The following is a 19,790-nucleotide window of genomic DNA, read 5'->3' as shown; positions in this document are numbered from 1 at the left end:
TAGGTCTAAGGCCAAATTGCAAAAAAGTTTGCTTTTAATGCATTTAAATAATAGACTCCGAGCTTTGTATCTGAACACCTGAGCCACAACTACTGCAAAGAACTGAATCCTTCACTTATAACTTACAAAAGAGTGGTCAGGACCTTCATCTTCCTGAGATCAGGGGAATCATAGTTATCAAATTTTGAAAATGTTTCTGTGAACTGAGATATTCTGGAGGCTTGACAGTTTTCTGAGTGTGCTGTTCCAAAAATACATGTACTTCACTAGTAATATTTTGTTGGTCACATAATGGTAATATTCACATAATGGATATGTTGGGTTATGTTATTAAACTCAAGTTCTGCTACTTATTTTTATGTGAATCGTAGAAAACTTTTAATTACCCTTGAAACTCATATATTATTTTCATTAAATATTACTGTCTTAGGGGATTCCTTCCCAGTTTAATGTTCAATCTGTTTGCTCACAAAAGAGAGCAGGGAAGTTAAATGAAATTTTATAGGATTGTCACTTTATTATTTCCAACCATGAATAACATATAGACACATATAATCCACAAATTGAAAAGGCCTTATATGTAAGGTTAAATGCAAATGTCCTCCTGGCTGGAATGGACCCCACTTCTCCAAGAAAATCTTGCCTTAAATTAGCTGCAGCCTGAGGTTCTGGATTTCAATTCCTAGCACCTCAAAAGAAAAAAGCTACAGCAAGAACCTGCCATTGTGACCTCATTCATGTATGCATTTGATGTCACCTCCTCTTAGAAAACTCACTAGACTCAGTCTGGTTATGTTAAAACATAAGCCCTGTCCACTCAGGAGCCCTTAGGTAAGCATTGTCTAATCCAGCACACAGGCAGTAAAGAGGAGCAGGCTTTGACAATCTGGTGTGGTTTTTGTCTCTGAAATCTGCTAGTGTTGGTATCCCTCTCTAGGCTCCCTCTCTTATGTTCAGGGGACCTGGTTTGCTCTGCCATGCAGGTGCTGGAAGATCTTATAGAAAGAAAACTGGTCCCCTCAAAAGCCAGTAATAGGTGAGTGTGCTGTGGCATCTTGAAACTGAGGGGAAAGGCTGCTTAAAACTGACTGCACTGATTATGGTGGTAACAGGCAATTTCAGATTGGAATCCCTGTGGTAGCCTTTAGTGTCTGCAGGCCTGGGTCCTCCTCTGGGGAAGGTCATCCCTGAATCCCCACTGGACAGTCAAATGGGGCATATGTCAGCAGTAGACTCTGGAAGTCCTGTCCTATCCCTGCAGAATATCTGCAGCCCCTACTTGAGGTCCTATCTGAGCACATATGTGGCAGCATTCCAGCACCTTCCCAGATTGTGTGGTGGATTGTGAAGTGAGATGATCATCAGATTCACAATGTCATGTATTGTTTTTATGCATGAGAGGGACTGTGGTCTATAGGGCTTTCAGTTCTTCCTTCCTCCTGAGCTTGCTTTTCTTTCTTTTTTTGGGGGGGGGATCATTTGCCCTAATGTAGAACCTGGGTTGACCTGTCACTGAAGACTCTCCTTAACATGAAAGAAGGACAAACAATAGTGTCTCAATTCAAACAGCCCTCCTGGGATGTTTTTGCTAGGCTCTCTTTAAAATGGAGAAGAAATATTATTTTTCTAGATAAATGTTTTCTATATCAGTAGTAACCCAGACTTGGAGAATCTTAGAAGGAATTTCATACAGTTCTGTCCTGGGCAGTTGTTAGTCTGACATATGATGCTGAGAAACCATTTGATATCTAGAAGCCTGTGTTTTCTTATCTCTACAATTGGATGTTTTTAGAGGATTCATTTGGATCAAAGCTTCATGGAATAATTATATAAGTTGCTCCCACAACTGTCAAAACACCTTGAAGTTACTGTGTAGATAGTGCTTAACCATTTTCTGACATACCACCACTTTTTTTTTTTTTTTTTTTTTTTAAAATCTTACAACCTTTTATCAGGGTCACTCATATCATCCACATGCCCAGACACAATATGCCAACTCTTGCTTGTCTGAAATCCAGATTCCACTTGTTTGATATTTTATGGTACTTCCAATAATTGTATGTTTCTCCTTGGCCTCCATTTTCTCTACACCCTCAATAAAAAAAAATTCTGCTGCATGACTCTGTAGTGCATGTCCCACTTTGTTTTGAAAATATAGGACTTGGTGGTCCTTTACATTCCTCTAGACCAGCCTGTTTATAATTAATAAACCTTGATTTAAATTCCCACATATTTAACATCAACCTATATTTTGATATGTAAAGTTGTGTTGAGATAAATTTTAGCTGGTGTTTGCCCTTGAGGTAAACTAAATCAGGATTTCCTGAATTCTGAAATGGGAGCACCAAGATGATACAGTTATATGAGAATGTTCTCTTTGTATTGTGCTATGTAATACACAGGAGTGGATTTTATATACATATATCACACATCCTGCTTTTTTGAAATATTGTCACTTTTCAAGTCTGATGAGAATAAGAAATATTGCAAGGGTTATGTGATCTGGTGGAACTATTTTGGCTGTGGAATCAGATACAGCTTATCCTGAGTCCCAGTGCACCTACTTAGTAATTGTGGGACTAGGTTCACAGGAGGAAACATATATTATATCTTGGCCAATAGGCCTAACCTCAAATTGCCAAGTAAGTTTTCATTTCATGTGTTTGAAGGCAGAATCAGGACTATGGAAGATTGCTGGCTAAGTGTTCCTAACCCCTAGACATCTTCATTTTTCTGCTGTATGATGTCTGCAATGTGAATAAACTGTGGCCAGTATGAAGTGAGAAAGACTTTTGGACACTTCCTGATTGGAACTTCCTGCTTCCACTCAGAGTATTGTTTCTTCTAATTTGGGGCCTGAGGAGAAATATTATCAGTGGATTCTATCCCTCAACACTAGCAGGTAAAGTGATAGACCAGGCCCTTTAAGTCCCTGACATCAGGGGACCCATATCCCTCAAACCTGGAATGTTACTACAGTAAAATAAAGTATACTGGAGAGAGTCAAACTTGAGGGTGTAGTTCCAAAAGCACATGTTCTTCATTGGTAGTATTTTATAAATCACATGAAGGTAATATTCTTGAAAGGCTGTGTTATGTTATTAATATCAATTCCAACTCTTTCTTTTTATGCTATCAATATGAGTATTAGAAATATATAAATTATCCTTGCACCTTAGGTGTTGTTTTCATTGGATATTGTTGCCTAAAGGGGTTGTTCCATTTAAAGTTTAGTCTCCTAACAAGAACAGAAAGCAGAATCTTTAAATAACATTTTATATTAATTGCCATTATATTATTTTCATTCCTGAATAATACACAGGTGTATATAATCCATAAACTGAAATGGAAACATGCACCAATTCAAATGTTCTGCTGGTTGGACTAGATCCCACTTCTGGAAGAAAATATCGTCTTAAAATAGTAGCAGCCTGAGGCTGTGGGGTGCAATTCCCAGACCTCAAAAGAAAATAAAAAAAGAAAGAAAGAAAGAAAAACTGCAACCAAGGACCTCTCATTCTGTTCTCATTCATGTGCATAGGCTATTATTCACTGTCACTCACAGGGAAGGCTCCCTGGTCTCATACCCCAGAGGCATGGTCTGAAGGCCTGTCCAATCAGGAGCAGTTAGAACTGTCCAATCCTGTGTGCTGACAGGGAATTGGGGGTGGGCTTCTGCTGCCTTCTCCATTTCTCCTGAGTCAGCCATATTGGTCATTCAGCTCTAGGCTTCACTCTCTGCTTAGGATCCCCAGGTCACTCTCCTGTGCAGGGGCCGAAGGTCCCTAGGGAGAAGGACTGGCTCCAGAACACCCGGAAATGGTGAGTGGGCAGTGTCATGACGAGGCTGGGGCGGAAGGCTGTTGGAATGGCGGTACTGGCTGTGGCAGAAACCAGACCGGACAGACCGGGACTCCCTGCAGACTCGAGTCTGCAGGCCTGGGCCCTCCTGTGGGGCAGTAGCCTCCATCTTACTTGCCATCCAGATGGAGAACATGTCGGTGGTAGAGACCCCTCACTGCCTTCCTTATCCTTGCAGGACATCCTCAAATACTACCTCACAGGTGTGTGTCTGTGGCCCCGCATTTTCTCAGATGTTGGCGATTGACAGAGGGGCCCATTATTGTAATCAAATCTCCACATGCCATTTTCCTGCAGGAGAGCAGCTGTGGTCTGTAGGGACCACGTTTCCTCCTGAGCCAGCGAATTTTCATTTTTCCTTTCTTTTCCCTTTTCTTTTTTTCTTTTTTCTTTTTCTTTTTTTTCTTTCTTTCTTTTTTTTTTTTTTTTTCTTTGGTGTGTGTTGCTGGAATTGATCCTTGGGATACTTTACTACCGAGATATATCTCTAGTAATTTTTATTTTTTACTTCAAGACAGGGTCTAGCTTATTTGCTGAGAGTGTCTTGTTATGGTTTGATTTATCTAGACTTTTCTATTGCAATTAAGTATATGATTTTTACATACATATAGATTCATATATGGATTTAGTTTATATTATGATTCCTTGTTGATTATTGTAGTAGTGTAGTTTCACAATATACATGAATATCAGGTAATGAGAAGTACTCCTTTTCCTCTTATATTTGAAAAATTTCCTGGCTAAAATTATATATAATTTTGTGGATGAATTTTAGAAGTCTATGGTTTCTTATTTCATTAAAAGTAAAACATGTTGATTTTTTTATTTTTGCACTGTAGTTATGTATAATATTTGGGTTCATTTTCACATAAACATGTAAGCATGGAATATAGTTTGCTCCACTTCATGACCCAGTAGTTTCTCTTTCCCTCTCCTCCTATCTTCTCCTCTCTTCCATTTATTTATAGTTTTATATATTACTGCTTTATAGATACACATAAAAGTAAAATTTACTGTGATATATTTATATAGGCACATAGCAATTTTATTGGGTAAATTGTAGGTAAATTCAGGGGAAAATTATCTTCCTTGTAATGATGAGTTTTATCATCTACACATGGGATATGTAAGTGTTTAATGTGCTTCTGATGAATTTATTTTCTCATAAGCTCTACATATGTTCTTTCTAAACATGTGTACATGTGAAATATCACATGCGTATTGCACACATATAAAACTTAAGCATGGTGTTTTATACTATTTCTTAAACTGAATATAATATAACTAAAAATTTGGTTCCTAGTAACCATTTTTCTCACAGATAATTATTTATCTCTTCCAAAATTTATGATCACTTGAACCATACCCCTGGGATTGTATGGTTGGTGTTTGCCTGTTATCTTGGTCACGTATGCTGTAATTTTAGGAAGTCTGTGTGACAATGAGCACCATATATCTTCAATAATAAAAGTTTCCACAAATAATGATAAACTCCTTCAGTTTAAGAATATTCATGTGTTTTATATCATCATCAATATTTTTGTCTGTGATGGAATTTCATATTTCTCTAAATATTTTGAATATTCCTTTAGATTTTGAATTTTTTATGATTATTGAAGATTTAGATATAGATATCCCTGTATTAATTGGCAGTTCAAGGCATTTGCCTGCATTTCTTTTGTGGTTTCTGGCTTCAAAATTAAGAAAATGTATCCAAAAAGGCAGATAGAATTGGATTTCAAGAAAAAGGAAAAAGGTTTTGCATTTAATTAATAAAAATATTTACATTTTTATTCCCCTGAGTTTGTATTATAGATATCTTGTATGTTATGTATTTGGAGGTTATTTCAAAGGAAATTCTAGGGCTTATCTTTTGAAATTCTAACAGGAAATATAAATAAGGAAAACCTCAGTTCCCTATGACTGCAGGAAAATGAATATATTTCCTTAACATTATTTGTAAAGTAAGTTGTTGAGTGACACATTCACAAAAACATCCACTCCTTCTTTGAAGATTTTTTTAATGTTTTTGGCAGTGAATTATGCATTGTCTTATCTGTATTTTGGACTTTAATACAAAATATATAGGACAAGATTTGGCATTCCACTAAATATGCGTTATAATCTATTGTTTTGTGAATGATATGTTGTAGAGATAGCAAGAAATGAACATTTATTTTTAGAAATAGTTACCTATATTTTCTTTTAAATTTATGAGTCTTTTAGATTTATTTCTCTTGTGAGTCATACACAGACTCTGGACCTGTGATGTGCTTTTTTGTACCCTGTGATCTCCATGCACTTACCTCATAAGGAATCTAGGTTGATAGCTCAGTTTTTGAAGAGTTACTTAACAAGAAAGTAGGAAAAAACATTTGTGTTGGTCCTGAGATGTCTTCTCTTGGTACTCTCTTCAAAATGGAGTGAAAAATTTCAGATACATCCTCTACATCAGGAGCAAATCAGCCTTTGAGGAGCTTTGAAGGGATTTCATATAGTTCTGTCTCTGGGTAGTTTTTTTGTGCAACTGAGTTGCCTTTTAATATCCAGAAACCTGTGTTTACTCACCTCTGTAATGGGAAATAATTTTAGAGAACACAGATGGAAAATGCTTTTCATGGAGGCTAGTAATACATGTATGTGCTGTGGCCATTGCTGACAAACCACCTGGAAAACACTGCAGATACTAATAGTTTAGCCATTATCTGCCACTCACATGAATTTTATTTTCAAAGTTTGTAATAACCTTTTCACTGTAAGCACCAATGTCATTCACATTCCCAACAAAAAAGGTTGAATCTTCCTAGTCTGGATTCCAAATTCCAATTCACTGATGTTTCAAGGTGGTAAAACTAATTGTGTTTTCTTGCACTGCTTTTATTTTGTGTCTCCAAAAAAAGGGGATGTCTGCTCCATGCCTCTATCAGCTATGTTTAGAAAGTGACATAGAAACCTGTTTTTTTTTTTTTTTTTTTTTTTTTTTTTGCTGATTTGTATAGGAGGGTTCAGATTACTTCTGGCTGGTATCATTCCTTGTTATAAACTGAACCAGGATTTGTCCAGGTCCTAGAAAAGGAACCCCAGAAATAATCAGGTATATAAAAAGGTTTTGTTTATATGGAATATATGTGCTTATTCTGTATATGCACAAATGTTCAGGCAATTCTCTTACCTGCTTTTTCTTCAGGTGAGTATTACAATTCCTTATCTCTATTTCTTCTCAGGTTCAAAAAACTGGAGAGACACTGCCCTGAATGAAAGCAGGGAGCTTTAAGCAGAAAGCTTCCAGAGGTAGGTTTTCTCCCTCCAAATGCTGGCATGGTCCATTCCATTTCAGATATCAGAAAGCAAGCAAAATATATTAAGATTACACACACACCCTTAGAAATCCTGCTTTTATTTAATAAGTGCCACTAACCAAGTTTTAAAATAATAAGAAAAGTTGTATGAGTCACATGGTGCAGTGGAGGTGACTGGGCTTTTAAATTAGACACAAGATAATTTTTTTTTGTACTGGGGATTGAACCCAGGGGCACTTAACCACCTATCCACATTCCCAGCACTTTTTAAAATTTTATTTAGTGACAGGTTCTTGCTAAGTTGCTGAGGCTGGCTTTGAACTTGCAATCCACCTAATTGAGCCTTACAAGCTGTGGGGATTATAGGTGTGCGCCACCATGTGTGGCAACAAAATTCATCTTGATTCCAAGTCCACTTGCTATTTAGGGGCTTTCACTATTGGAATAAAATTATCATAGACTAGCTATTAGGTCTAAGGCCAAATTGCAAAATAAGGAGTGATCTTTAATCTTGAATCCACACTGGCTGCTCAAGTGAGGCATATGTCAGCAGTAGGATTTCATGTTTCTGCAGAATATTTTCAGCCACTATCTGCATCCCTACCTGAGCACATATATGCCAGCATTCCAGCACATTCCCAGATTGTGTGGTGGATTGTGGAGAGGGAAGATCATCGGAATCGCAAATCCATGCATTGTTTTCCTGCATGAGGAGGGTCGTGATCTGTATTCTGTATGTTTCTCAGTTCTTCCTTCTTCCTGAGCTCATTCTTCTGTTTTGGTGGGATGGTGAGACTGTGATTTGAACCCAGAGGTCCTTTACCTCTGAGTTACATCCCTGGCACTTTTTATTTTTAATGTGATACAGATGCTGAGTCTGGCCTTAAACTTGTGCCCAGACTCATGAGTTGCCGGGATTACAGGTGTGTGCCAACCTGGCTGAATCCTCCTGAATGTTCTCAATGTATGGGAAGCAAAATGTGAAATCCAGAACCCTGTCTCACAGCTTAAACCTTTATATTTATGTCAATAAAATCCTAAAATTTCAGCTCCCTGTTCATGTTTTCAATGACAACTTTCCCTATCCTCAATATTGTCAATTATTTTCCCTATTACATTTCAAATGAACACATAATTTTTTAATTTTTTTAAACCAATAACTGGATAAAACTTTCTACATGATTTGTGTTCTGGCTGGGTACAATGACAAATATGCAAAATCCCAGAGACTCAGGTGGCTAAGCCATGAAGATTGCAATTCCAAGGTCAACATCAGAAATTTACATTAAGCTTGGACAACTTAGAAAGACCTGTCTCAGATTTTTAAAACACAGACTGGGTATGTAACTCATATTTAACATGCCCCTGTGTTAAATCCCCAGTAGCATAGAAAAAGACAAAAGCAACGGCTTTTTTTGTTGCTATTATTTATGAGAATTTCACATGATAGAAAAGTAGAGAAAAATCACTTGACCTTTGTAAATACATGTGCTTGTATTCTCCTTTTGTCTCTCCAAGGCCAGAAACCTTGTCAAAATGTTTTTGTGTTGAGTTCCCCTGATGGAAATTATGTGAGAAAGTTCTCCTTCCCTCTCTGCTATTTTTCTGTTACTGTGTTTCAGAACTGTCTGATATGAGGAACCCACAGTTGGCACATCTAATGTTTCTTGAGAGTCTTGTGAATATCAGTACTTGGGTCTTTTCTTGTTAGACAGTAGACTTAATTTAGGGAGTATAGTTTTTCAGGGAAATAGCTGAGTACCCTAAAGCTGGAAGAAATCTCCTGGGGTACTCCTCATCCAAAATGCAGTTCAGATGTTTCCTGACCTTGGCTACTGTGACTATTGCTACAGTGAAGATGAGAATGCAACCATTTAACATACTGATTTCAAATACTTTGGAAATGCACCCAGAATTATTATTATTATGTTAGTTTTTAAAGAACTTTCAACTTTCAAGGCTTTTTAAAAATTGGTTTTACTAAATTTATTTCTAGCAGTTTAAAGTGTTTCTTTCTTCCATATCCATATAATTGGGGTAATTGTTATTTTTCCACTTTTTGCTAGTAGCCATTCTAACAGCTGCACTCAGGGCACAAAAGGTCTTACAGTTGAATGGTGCACTAAATTCATCATGCAAGTTTGTTAGAATTGAGGCTGCCTTATACTCACTGAAAGAAGGTGATGTGATCCTATTTTAGAAGTAAACAGGAATCTGTTCTTTTATCCCTTTTTCATCACTCCTGGTGGGGATTTTAGTCCATGGAAATGCTTGCATACCAATATGGACCCTCTTCTTTGTGATATACTGAGATATGCACATGTGCATTTGTCATTGCTCCCAAAGCCTGGAGGTTTAGGATGTAGTCCATTGAATGGAAAAGTTTAAATTTTAGACAAATTCCTTACAGAAAGAATTGCTCAGTCCTGGAGTTATTAGTGAGGTGAACTGAGGAAGAGGGCTCATGAAGTATTTCACTTCCACTTGGGCTTCCAGTCATGGGATGTATTTCCCTTGTTAACTCTTTGGTGCTGGATAAATAGAAGCTCAACTGTTAGCAACAGCCTTTTGCAGATTATGCTGGCAAATATCTTTTAGGGAAAATTGGGACCCTTGAGTTTTAACTTCTCTTCTTCCCTGGTCCCATGAAATAAAACACAGGGATCTTGCATTTTCATAGAAAACCACTCCTTTTCTCTGATATTTATACTCATGTATATCTACTCTCTTTCTCTGTGTGTACCAGTTAAACTTCAAACTAGAGGAAATTTATAATTAAATGTGCTATATTTATGACCCCAACTGTCTTCCTCTACTCAGGGTGACAGTAGATTTAAGTATCCCATCCCTGTTATAAGGATAATTGCTCAAGAAATGGTAATATCCTAATATAACCCAACCTTTCCTATTCATACGATGGTAGATATTTTTGTTTTATATGCCCCTAATTAATTTATAAATTAAAGACAGATTCAAAACAGGAGTAAATATTGATTTGGTGTATCCGTGAGCAGACCAAGAGTCAGGAGGTTCATATTCTGCTACATTTTTGTATACATCCCTCTTAATATCTGCTTTCTGGTGGGTGGTGCTGGGGTGTAAGTCCAGTGTTGCCCACATTCTGCACACAATCCCGACCAGTGTTCTGGGCCTCTTGTTCCAATATCTACCTTTTGGCTGGATTGTATCATTCACATTAAATACTTTCCTTGATATGATTGTATTTATATAGGCCTTTGTATTGCACTTAACAATACAAACACTATTTACATACATATGGATTGACCTATTTAATTTTCTCTATTGTGATTTCTTGGTCTTTATATTATCACAATATTATAATTTCATAGCATATATTAGTATCAGGTAATGATAGCTGGTACTTTGCTTTTGTATTTCAGAGAGTTCTTGGCTGATTATATGTATATATGTATAAACTTCCTGGAGAATTTTGGATGTTTTTACATTGTTCCCTTCTTAATTTCATTGAGGTATTATTATAGTTGACTTGGAGAAAATGTTCATCCTTATGATATATTTACCATCAATACATAAGGTGTGCAATTAGTTCTTTGATGTACTTCTTTGTATGTTTATTTTTCTCAAGTTCTGCACATTTTAAAATATTTTTACATATGAAATACAACATTTATGTGACAACTTTTTAAAATATACATGGTGTTTTTTAGTATATGTCAAACTGAATATAACAAAAAATGTGTCTACCTTTGAGAACCATTATTTTCCACACTTTATTATTAATTTCTTTATAAATATACACCCCCTTTAATCATGCCCCTGGGTTTCAACTCAGGAGAAATATGGCTATGTCCTTATATGTCCAGGTGTGGTAACTTCAATCTCTGTTTCTGGTGGTAGTGTATCATGTATGCTTGATTAAAAAAAAATTCTGCACATGGATAATAACAGTTAAAACTATATCTTCCCTTTATGAGAATGCCTTTCTTCCACATGTTCATCAATACTATTTAACTTTGTGTATATGATGTCATTTTATTTTACATTACTTAATTTCTAAAGATTTTTAGTTTTTCAAGATTATGGAACACTTATATATGGCTTATTTAAAGTGAATGTTCAAATCTCTTGCCTGCTTTTCTTTTTGAGTCTGTAGTTTTCTTCTTATAAGTGTTTGATTATATATGAGGTAATTAAGTCATTTGTCCTTGCACCATTTCATGGTATCATTTGATAATGGAATTTTTATTTTAATATTATACAATTTATAAATTTAAAAATATTATTTTGTGTAATCTTGAAAAAAATAACTTTTTTGTTGTTCTTTTCCCCTTTTTTGATATTGGGGATTAAAACTGGTGTTCTATTACTGAGCTATATCCTCAGCTCTTTTTTTTAATTTTATTTTCAGACACATTTTGATAAGTTTCTTGGGTCGTTCATAGACTTGTGATCCTCCTGCCTTAGCCTCTAGAGTACTGGATATTTGTGTTGTGTACCACCATATGCATCCTGTCTCACTTTCTTTTGTCAACTTTTGGATGCTTTATATTTTCTTTTATATTTCACTTTTCATAATTCTTATATTTATATTTAGTATGTGAAAATGGGTTATGTGGTATGAGTAAAGCATACAGTAGCATTTTTACTATCATACAAATATCCCCATATCCTAGAATTTTTCTTTGGAAAGAATGCCATGTTTCCTCTTTCCTACACTACAATCTCTATGATTTAAAACTGTCTAAATAGCAAAAGACTTATTAAGAGTTTTGTCTTGAGTTCCACCATGTATTAATTTTATCATGAGGTCTACCCTGATTGCTTTAACTTTATAACATCAGTCTGTTATGGCATTATGGTGTTTTGGTCAGTGGTAGATTTCATGTACAACAGTGGAATGAATGTATCAAAGGGCCTCACCATGTAGTAGTGTGTCCCATCTAGATTCTTGTCATTACACTCAGGTATTTGGAAAATAGCAGAATCAGCTTAGAATGAATTTCACAGACTATAGTCACTTCAAGTGGGCCATCATTATATATATACATATGTATGCAATTACAAAGAATATAATTGGTATAATTTTTACTTATTGAATTATTGAATTTACCAGGATCCCTCTGAGTTAGTAAGTGATTCACTAAGTTACTGAGGCTGTCTTTAAACTCTTTATACTCCTGCCTAATCCTCCTGAGTTGTTTGGAATACACGCTTGCTCCACTACATCCGGCTCATTTGCTTTTTAAAAGCACCATCATTGACTTTGGTGATTCTGTGTTATGCTTATTTTCAATATCTTCTAATTTTACTCTTTTGCTTCAGATTTTCTTTTCTCTACTCTTACTTTTATAAAATTTATTTCTTTCAAACTATTGAGATGGATAATTTGCTAATAAATTATGGTTTCCTAATTTATGTCTGTATATTTCATTTTTAACATCAGCTTTGGATACATCCCACTTTTTAACAGTCTTATGGAGGTTTAATTGGCACATATTAACCTGCACATATCTTAAGTGTATACTTTTATCTTGTGGCATATGTACATTTTCATGAAACCAGCACCACAATCATCCAAATTGTTGTGTCCATTATTAAAATATGTTCCCAGAAATTACATTCTATTTATGTGTGATCTATAAAATGTATAAATGCAATCTACTGCCATGTACAAGTAAATAGAAAAAATAAAATAAATTAAAAATGAAATATTACCAAATGACATTTTAAATACTTTCTTTTGCTCTTTCTCACAGCCATTCATGTAATAAATTTCATTTTATTAACCACAGCAAGAACAGGCACACATTGAAATTACAGAGTTTCTTAAATTAACACAAAGGCAAAATAACATGTACTATTGCTTACATCAAGAAATAGAACATTAATGATGCCCTGAGAACACCTTCATGCCCTCTTCCTCTTAGTACATCTACATAATGTCTGATAAGTACTCTTTTCCTTTTCTATATAGTACTATTTATCCTTTTTTAAAAACAAAGCAAGCAAAAAATAAAAGAGAAGCATTACTCCCTCTGGACTTACTGCAAAAAGTGGAGTAAAAATTGGAAGCTGTGAGTTTGTTCCTGACCCTGACCTCGCCCCAGCTATCTGCTCTTGATAGGAGAATTCGTGAGGTAAATCTAGAGAGGGCTGGAAGAGCAAGGAAGGGCAGAAGTACACCTGGTGACCAGAGGAAAGCTCAAATGGAGCAGGCCAGGTGGCGTAACCAGGGGAGCGTCAGAGGGGAGCGTCAGCATCTAGACAGGTGGAAACTAGAAGGCTGGAGTAAAGAGAATGGCATCTCTGTGCAGTTCTCCAAGCTACGAGCAGGTAGAATGTTTGCACCCTAGTTTTTCCCACTCTCACTTTCAAGGGGCATTCCATCCCAAACCCATTGGAAGGGTTCGCCTGCTGTCACCCCTTTTCTGATTTCTGCCAATGGGAATTTACTTTCTTTCTCCTGTCCTTCCTAATCTTGTGTATATTGTTTATTCCCCTCTTCATACTCAGCAGATATTTTTCCTCCTCAGCCCCCTTCTAAGCCTCCTCTACCACTTCTTTATTTTTCTCTTTCCATTTTATTTATCCTTCAGGTCCTTGGTGCTAATTAGACCACTGCCCTATGCTTTTCTCTGAGATGGTGCTGGGGCTCTATTTGTACTTATAGAAGACTGGGTCCCATCACCCAGGTTGAAGGGCCCTAGCCTGCACAGTGTGGTGGCAGCTGGAGGAAACTATCCCAGTGGTAAAGTCAGCAGTGGTGGGTTTCAGTTAGAACATTCTCTTATAATCATTTTTTCCACTTCTTTTGTATCTAGGGTAATAATTAATGGTTCCTAGTATGTGCCTGAGTAGAAAGTGCCTTGCCATTTTCCAAAGCAACTATAATTTTTACTTTACCACAGCAGGCCTGACAATTCCAATCATTTAACTCCTATGTGACCATTAGTTTTTCGCATGTGTTTGATTGTCCCCCCCCCCCCGTGAGTATACAATAGTCTTTTACCTTGAATTTTAATGTCCTTAAATAATATTGCTTCATACTCATATTCATTTTTTGTCATTTTAATGTTTCCTCCTTTGTGAAATCTTTTGAAATTTCTCATTTATTCTGTACTCTGTTGAGATGTATTTTTCCTCAAAGAAATAGTTGAGCATGGGTTTCTCAACCTCTTGTGGTAGATCACAATTGGCAGTCACACCCCAAAGGAAGGAGAAACTTCCTTTCATTGCATGGTCAAGCAGAGAACTTCAAGGACAGTACCTTGTTTCTCATCTTTATTATATAGTCTTATAACCTTTTGTGTCAGGTAGGTGTAGGGCAGGAGGTGTCATGAGTCTCTTTTAACTTCTCACTGGTAGCTTGGAATTCTGGTGTACAAATCAAATGCTTTATTTTTTCCTTTTAAGGCTCAATACAAGAGTTTACATATTAGTCCAAAATTAAAGTATTTGACTGTTTTAGTCAGATTTTCTTTATGACTGTGATCAAAATTCTGTACAAGAGCAATTTTAGAGACAGAAGAGTTTATCATGGGGCTAACATTTTCAGAATTCTCAGTTCATAGTTGGTTGGCTCCATTCCTCTGTGATGGGATGAGGCAGAACACCACGGCAGGAGAGTGTAGTGTATAAAAGCATCTGAGAAGATGGTACAGGGAAGCAGAGAGTGCTCTGCTCAACAAGTATGAAAGATAATTCTTAAAGACCTACTCCTAGGGACTCTTCTCCTCCTGCCATACCCTAGTTATCTGGAGTTAACATTCCATCCCTGAGGCTTAATGCAATAAATAGACAAGACTCTCATAACCTAATTGTTTAATATCTAAACCTTCTTGCATTGTCTCATGCATGAGTTTTGGGGGACAACTAATATCCAATCATAACACTGACATTTACAGGAACCCTTGTACCTGTCTCTAGTTCCTGAGCTTTATAAGGCTTAAGATAGCCTTCTTTAAATCTGACATCAAAATTCAGGTCCATTGGATAATCTGGAATCCCAGTAAGTTGACATGCTTACAAAACTCAGCCATTTTAGTGGATACCTCTTATCCACATGAGATGAGGTATTTTACTGTAGCAATATAGTATTTGAAAATCTGAGTTCATAGTTGGTATTGGCTATAAGCAGATAATCATCATATTGAGAAAGGATTTCTTACTCCACTCATAACCCTCAGGTAACAATTTTGATAGAATTCTATTCAAAAAATTACAAAAAATTAAATCTCAAAGGAAGAAAACCCAGCAATACTGGATTGTTACATTTGTATTGAAGTCCTGTTGCTCAAGAGCAGTAATTAGGAATACCTTATCAGAGGAATGCAAAGGAACTCATCTCTTAAAATTATACTTAACCAACCATTGTTATCTGGGATTACAATTAGTAAAGTATATGGATTTGGTACTATTGGATGAATATCTGAAACTATGTTACTTTTAACTCTCAGATCTTGCCTGAATTAGCATGCATCAGTTGGCTTTTAAATTCTTTCCTTTTTTTTTTTTTAAAGAGAAGATTGGGTTATTGCAGGGTGTTTGGCAAATACAACCAAATCCATCTTTTAAGAACTTGTCCACAAGATATTTCAACCCTATTGATATTTCATTTTGAAGGATGTATTGTTTCTTCATGGGGTATTGCCATCTCCTTAAACAAAATATTGTTTGAGAAAATATTTGTCATCCTTTGAACAATATAGCCTTATTTATTTATTTATTTATTTTGACCATGGATTGTACCCATGTATCCATATCCTCAGCACTTTATATTCTTGTTTCTATTTTGAATCAGGGTGTCACTAAGTTGCTTAGGGTCTTGCTGTTTTCATAGGGTGGCATTGAAATTGAAATCCTCTTGCCTCCTGCTCCCAAAGAGCTGGAATTAGTGGTGTGTGCCACTGTGCATGACTCAATCATTTCTTTAAAAAAAACTATCACAAATTGATTTCTGTTTTTAAAAATTGAATAATTTTTATTTTTCTTTACATGAAAAATTATTTTAATGTATAAAAAGTTGATATTTTTATATTTGTGCACATAAAATACAAATATCATTTGATCCGATTCATTTTGTTGTCTTCTCGTTTATAGTAACTGCCCTGCTCTGATAATTGTTTCGATATTCAAACTCTCTTTTTTTTTTTTTTTATTTTATTGTAAACAAATGGGATACATGTTGCCTCTCTGTTTGTACATGGCGCAAAGGCATACCATTTGTGTAATCATAAATCCACATACAGTAATGTTGTTTGATTCATTCTGTTATTTTTTCCCTTCCCCCCACCCCTCCCACCCCTCTTTACCCTCTATACAGTATTTTCTTCCTCCATACTTGCCCCCCTCCCTAACCCTAACTCTAACCCTAACACTAACCCTTCCCTCCCCCCCATTATGTGTCATCCTCCACTTATTAGTGATATCATTCGTCCCTTGTCTTTTTGAGATTGGCTTATCTCACTTAGCATGATCTCCAATTTCATCCATTTGCCTGCAAATGCCATAATTTTGTCATTCTTTATGGCTGAGTAATATTCCATTGTGTATATATACCACAGTTTCTTTATCCACTCGTCAATTGAAGGGCATCTAGGTTGGTTCCATAGTCTGGCTATTGTGAATTGAGCAGCTATGAACATTGATGTGGCTGCATCTCTGTAGTATGCTGATTTTCAAACTCTCTTTTGACCTTAATATTTCCTTAAATCTGAATTTCAGATCAAATAAACTTTGGTAAATATTGAGCTCTACCATTTAATGGATACTTCATAAAATATCATAAAAATGAATATTTTTACTATTATCTACATTATTTTTGGTTTTATGACTTAAGATATGAAAAACTTATAGAGAGTTATGTACACATTTGAAAAAAACTAAAAAAAAGATTATTATTGAGACAGGCAACATGGTGTATCACAGTGGGGCAGCATTTCTCCCAGCTCACTTACCTAGAACTCAAGCGGTGAAAATAGTACTTCTATCTGTGGCTCCAAGTGAAAAAATCTTGAGACTGGTGTGTCAATGTGCTCTTGCTGAACCAGACACTGTTCAACTCATTAAGTTGATCTAAAAAGGTTACCCCAAGTTTACCAGTCATCTTTGGAAGCTGAACCAGGAGTCATCTTGAGAGTAAACAACAGCTGCTCCAATGGATAGTGGAAAACCAGATTTGGGAGATTATGACTAGGTCAGCATAAACCTACCTGAGCCTAGCAAAGACTTAGCTGAGATCAACCAACCAGGGAAAAAAGAAAACAAAAACATTTCTTCCCAGGTAAACTACAGTTGGAGAGGTAGGGAGAACCCAACTCTCTCCAATTCTTTGAGTCCTGTGGCTCAAAGGAGCTCATAAGGCCAGCTGCAAGGCATCAGATATTTGATGTGGTGAGTTTCAGGGGACATAGCTCTCTGATTGACTGCCTGACTGGCTCTGGGCACTTCCAACACCACAGCACCCAACTGTCCCTTGAACCCACCATTTGGCACATGCTGAGTCCCTGGCATTCACCCATTATAGTGCCCTACCTGTTGTGACACCTGACAGTTTTCTGGCATCCTACTGCTCCTGGCTTGCCCTATCTGTCTGGTCCCTCTGACCACAATCTGCCTGGGAGACAAGAGACACAGTATTCCAAACCCCCAAACCTCACACCTTGCCCACTGCTTGACCAAGTGTGCCTGCAATTTCACTGCTTGACCCAGAGCCCAGTGTGCCAAGCTGCAATGTCCCTGCCAGTTGAATCTGAACAATCGGCATTGTTCTCTGGCCCACAGGCTGTCCCAAACAGCCCAACATTTCACCTGAAGTGCCTAGTCTATCACAGATTGACATCTGCCAGGTTTTAGAGGAATATCTATTCAACAATGCCAGCAACTCATCACAAAATAAAGCAACCAGAACCTCACTAAAAATAAGTCCTTGCAACCAGGAACCCCATCCATGGGACTTTCTGTCGTCGAACCCAGTTGTGGAGCACACACTGGTAATGGATGGACAGCTCTTCCCATTTCACCCCTTGTCTATCTCACAAGAAGAGAAGTTTAGAAGTCTTGAACCCAGCTGGCAACAGGGTGAGCAACACACTAAAAAGGAAGGGCTCAACAGCCCACACCCCATACACCTACACTCAGTTCACACTCAAGAAGAAACAAAATCAGTTGGGGACAGAGAGCAATCACATATGCTCACTCTTTGTCCAACACAGCCAAAATGACTCTGATTTCTTGACTTTTCATCCAGGTTTTTTAATTATTTTACTTTTGGTTATGTTTTATTTATTTTTTTTTTTTTTTACTTGGATATGTACTAATTGGTTCAAGAACACCTATGAATGTAAATGCTTGTTACTCTTCCTGATTTCTAGTCTTTCTGTTGGAGGTTGTTTTTTCATGGCCAGTTTTTTGAGGGTCAGGGTTTTTTTGTTTTTTTTTTTTAATTTTTAGTTGTCAATGGACCTTTATTTCATTTTTATTTATTTATATGCAGTGCTGAGGTTCAAACTCAGTGCCTCACACATGCTAGGCAAGCGCTCTACCACTGAGCCGCATTCCAGCCCCCAGGGTCAAGGTTTTTGATTAGCATAGTTTGATTTTGTTTTGTGTACTTTTTTCCACCACTGTTTTCTCTACTTCTCTTTTCCCCCTCTCCATTTCTATTGTGAACAAACAAATTCTATCCCACTCTTCCTTTATACTCTCTTCTATTTTCTATTTTCTTCTACTTTCTTCTTAGTATATTCCTTTATACTCTTTCTTCTATTAACATGACATCCTATGTTACCATTTCATCTGCCCTATTTACCCTTTAAAAAATTGCACACATTGTCTCCCTTCCTACCTCCTTTTTCCACATGCTGAATGGATCCTTAGTACCTCTTAATGCTATTTGATGTATATAATGTCTTCCCCCCCACCAATGCCAGAGCAGTAATTAATATGGCAGAAGTCATAGACAACACCATTGTTTGATTTTGTGCCAGAAATAATTTATGATTAGTTTCTTTTTTACTAATGGAAATTGCTGATCCTTCTATTTCTGAATTTTATACCAAGTAACACTGTAGATGTCAAAATATTAACTAAGTACCTTATCTACTGCTGTATGTTCTTGGCATAGATTTTTACTTTCATTGGCCTCTGCCCCCAAACTGTGAGGTGCTTATATCATAGAGGGGCACTAGTGACTTAAAAAATAGAAACTCTACTGCTTCAGATCCATCCAGATAGATGAGTGGACACACAATCAATATGGAAAATGAAGGGGAAAAAACATACAAACAACACAGAATACTCAACAACGGATTCCATTGACACAACAATGGAGGAAAGGCCAGAGTTCGAACTCAGAAATTTCATGGTTCAACTGATCTATGAGGTGAAAGATGACAAAATAAAAGAATTAAGAGAGAAAATACAAGAATTGAAGTGTAACTTCAATAAGGAGATATAGATCCTGAAGAAGAATCAATTGGAAATTTTCAAAATGAAGGTAGTAATAAACCAAATTAAAAATCCAGTGGAAAGCATCACCAACAGACTAGACTACATGGAAGATAGGTTATCAGGGCTTGAAGACAAAGTATATAATCTTAAAAAAAGGTGATTACAGATAAAAGATGTTAAGGGACATTGAACAGAAAT

The 19,790-nt window shown here is 36.5% G+C and overlaps 1 protein-coding gene across 1 annotated transcript in view; it reads left to right on the top strand.

The window, feature by feature from the left end:
* The window catches only part of LOC306666095 (uncharacterized protein), a 100,330-nt gene that overhangs the window by 54,707 nt on the left and 25,833 nt on the right, over positions 1-19,790 (top strand). The window contains exon 2 of the mRNA XM_079147935.1: positions 7,086-7,152. Coding sequence (XP_079004061.1) covers positions 7,116-7,152 — 37 coding nt within the window. The 5' untranslated portion in view covers positions 7,086-7,115. The remainder of the gene's footprint in view (positions 1-7,085; positions 7,153-19,790) is intronic.

The sequence above is a fragment of the Sciurus vulgaris genome, assembly GCF_902686455.1.
Source record: "Sciurus vulgaris genome assembly, chromosome: 7".
NCBI classification, from domain to species: Eukaryota; Metazoa; Chordata; class Mammalia; order Rodentia; family Sciuridae; genus Sciurus; species Sciurus vulgaris.
Note: the sequence above shows the minus strand (reverse complement) of the source record. Positions and strands in the feature narration are given on the sequence as shown.